Genomic DNA, 3209 nt, shown 5'->3' on the forward strand with positions numbered 1-3209 from the left:
GGCGACAGCGGCGGCGGCGCCGGCGCCGGCGCCGGCGGCGGCGTGGTTGAGCTTGAGTATCAGGGGCAGGACCCCCTTTGGCTCCCAGGCTCTGGTGGAGTGCCGCAGCCCGTGGTGACGCCCGTGGCGGCAGCGGCGGCGGCGGTCTGCGTGGAGCAGGCCACGCCCTACTGGGAGCTGGCCAGCGCCCTGGTTTTCGAGGGCGCGGGCTCCGCAGCAGCCTATGGGGCCATGCCGCAGGCAAGGACACCGGCGTCCATGTCATGGGCGAACGTCGAGCCACTGGGATACAGTCCGGGGCTTCCTGACGAATACGTGAGCGCTGGCCCCCATGCTCCCTTGATTGCCTGCTCGAGGCATGCCGTCGCTCGTTCGCTCGACGCACGCAATTGCGGCTCAAGGGTTGATGCAGCGCCTCAGTCGCTGGGGCCGCAGCTCGCGAATGGTGCGCCTTTTGCCCGCCGCCTCCTGTCTCCGAGCCCTACTAACAACACCAGCGGCCCCACCGCCGCCCTTCCATTGATCATGGCAGGCCGAGCTGCTGCTGTCTATCCGGGGTCGGGTCCCGGCCGCCCATGACTGCGAGCTGATGCCGGCCGCCTCGCTGCTGGCCCCCGCGGGCGCCCAGCCGGCGCCGCGCCCGGCCGACCCACCCGTGGCTGCAGCGTGCGCCGCGCGGCCAGGCAGGCAGGCAGACGCCGCAGCAGGCTGGGGCGCGGCGTCGCAGCGCGCCCCCGAGCGCGCCCCTGCCGCCGCCGCCTCCCCAGCCGGCCTCCTGCGGCTGAGGGTCCCTCCCGGCCGCTGCGGCGCCCCCGACGAAGCGGCCGCGCCGCCGCCGCCGGGGCTGGCGCACGGCCAGGGCCTGATCAGCAGCCCAGCCGGTCACGCACACGCGCCGCCGCGAGCGCCAATGCCGTTCTTTGCCAGCTACAACAGCCCGCCGCCGATGGCCGCCGCCCCCGACACTGGAGCCAGCGCGGAGCTGCCCGGCTGTGCGCCGTGGGGGGCGCAGCCCCTGGAGGTCTGGCCGGCGGACCAAGAGGTCATCGTGGCGCTGTCTGAGGGCGCCGCCCCGCTGCCGCTCTTGGACGAGATCGGCTCCGCGCTGCTGGCGCCCACGGCTGACGGCGCGCCCAGCCCCTACCGCGAGGTGTCGTCCTCCATCAGCTACGGTCCGCAGGCCGTCAGCGGCAGCCACGCTGCGACGGCGGCGGCGATGCTGCCCGTGGCACGGCCGCATCCGATGCAGTCGCTGGGTCCGGACGCCGCTGTGCGGGCGCTGGCGGCAGACCTGCAGGCCGTTCTGCCGCGCCTCGCCGCCAACGCGTGCGCGCCCGCCGGGCTGCCGGTCGGCCGGGTGGTGATCGGCCTGCGGCTGGGGGCCGGCGTGCTGTACTGGGAGCCGGGGCTTGTGGTGGCGGTTGCCGCGCGCAGCAGCGACGCGGGCGCCGCGGTGCTGAAATGCGTGGTGGACGCGATCCGATCATGGCTGTACATGCGGCCCCAAGCGGGCAGCGTCGGGCGGTGAGGCTCCTCATCGCACTTCTTTGGCGCCTACACACACACCCTGAGCGCATTGAGAGTGCGCGGGAACACGCAAAGCAGGCCGCTCGGGCCGTGAGTCGCTTTGGCATCCATGTTTCAGGGCTATCACAATCCTAGCCGCGGCACCAACCTCGTGACCGCATCCTTGTGACCGCCGCGCAGCGCCGCGAAGACGCTGCGACTTAGGGGCGCGGCGTCGCGCGCCGCGCGGTTGTGCATGTATATTCCACCCTTGGTGCCGCCGCCGCGCGCGCACGGGTACAGGGCGGCGCGCCCCGCTGCAGCCATGTCTCGGCTCGATTGCTCGGTGCTTCAGAATTGGCCCTGCATCCCGCGCGCACCTCCTCCGCGGCATACATAATAATATTCAGAAAAAGTTGGCTCAGAAGGCTCCCACGTGGGACGCCTGCATGGGAATGCGCAGTCCAAGCGGCACGGCTGCGTCCCACCCCACCCCCCCTTGGCCAAGGCGTCGGAGGCGGGCAGCAAATGTCCGCCGCAGCCTTGGGGCGGGGCGGGAAGAGACTATACTTGCCTGCTGGCCGCTCGTCCTACTATGTGGTGTGCATGGGTTTGGTTGCCGCCTGCCATTGACTGCTGCGCACCCGCGCCATGAACCAAGCGCATGGCGGCGTTCGATAAAGCTTCCAGTGCCGAGGGCTTCAGGGATAGTCGGTCAAGGGGTACACGCCGCCGGGGCGGCCCCGCGCACATGCTGTGGAGCGGCGCACGCGCTGACGCATCTCTCGCCAGGCCGCCTCGGCCGCCGCAACGAGCCGCGGCTGTCGCGGTCACGGCCTGCGCCTGGCTTTGACTGGCGCCGCCCCACCCCCCGCCCTCGCGGCGTGGCGCCCCACCTCGAGCCGGGCTCGGTTGGGTTGAAGTTTCGGTCAGTCTCCCCTCCAATAATTTGACCTTGTGCACCACACTGCATGGAGGGGAGGCACGCTCGCTTTGCGGCTCGAGCGCCTGTTGCGCTGAAGTGCGCCCGACTGCACCCCCTCTGCCTTGGCTGCCGTCCCTTGCCTCTCTTTCTCTCCGTCCGTCTCTGTCTCTCTGTCTCTCTCTTGCGGCGCCGCAGCAAGGGGCCTTGCGGTGGCCAGCGAGCAGCACGCATGTGTGCGTCGCAGCTTCAGCCTCCTGCGGAATGCTTAACGCCTGTTGTTGCTCGACACCTTCCGTCCGTCCCTCAAACGCTCCCCCCTCTGTTTCCTGAAGGATCCCCCTTGCCTTGCTGCCCTTTTTTCAAACTAAATGTCTGCTGCGCTCATACCACCTGCTCCTGCTGGTCTAACCCACGAACTTGGGCGAAAAGCTTTTTGCCGCCCCCCCTGCCTTGGCCGCCCCTGCGGGCGGCCGCGCATGGACAGGCCCGCGCCCCGCAACAGGGACGTCCTTTTAGATTATCACTGGCAGCGCGGCCGCCGAGGCCGCGCCCCGCCCAAGAGCACCGACGCCCGCGGCCTCCGCGGCCGTTGCCCGCAATGCAATGCTCAGGGGACCGGCCCAGGCGTGCTAGCCGAATCTTCTACCAATACAGCAGGCCCCCTTTGTTTGTGCCGCATCAACAATCATGCCGGTTCCGGGCGGTCAGCGCTGGCCATGCGAATGCTGCCGCCGTGCGGCCGACATCGCGCTCCAAAAGAGCCGATGGACGGCGCCTC

At 70.2% G+C, this 3209-nt stretch overlaps 1 protein-coding gene across 1 annotated transcript; it reads left to right on the forward strand.

The window, feature by feature from the left end:
* Nucleotides 1-946: 946 nt before the first annotated feature.
* MNEG_12974 (hypothetical protein) lies at nucleotides 947-1528 on the forward strand (the record flags this gene model as incomplete). Its single annotated transcript, XM_014038554.1, has 1 exon — nucleotides 947-1528. The coding sequence occupies one exon, from the start codon at nucleotides 947-949 to the stop codon at nucleotides 1526-1528; it is 582 nt and encodes a 193-aa protein (XP_013894008.1).
* Nucleotides 1529-3209: the final 1681 nt, after the last annotated feature.

The sequence above is a fragment of the Monoraphidium neglectum genome, assembly GCF_000611645.1.
Source record: "Monoraphidium neglectum strain SAG 48.87 unplaced genomic scaffold scaffold03549, whole genome shotgun sequence".
NCBI lineage: Eukaryota > Viridiplantae > Chlorophyta > Chlorophyceae > Sphaeropleales > Selenastraceae > Monoraphidium > Monoraphidium neglectum.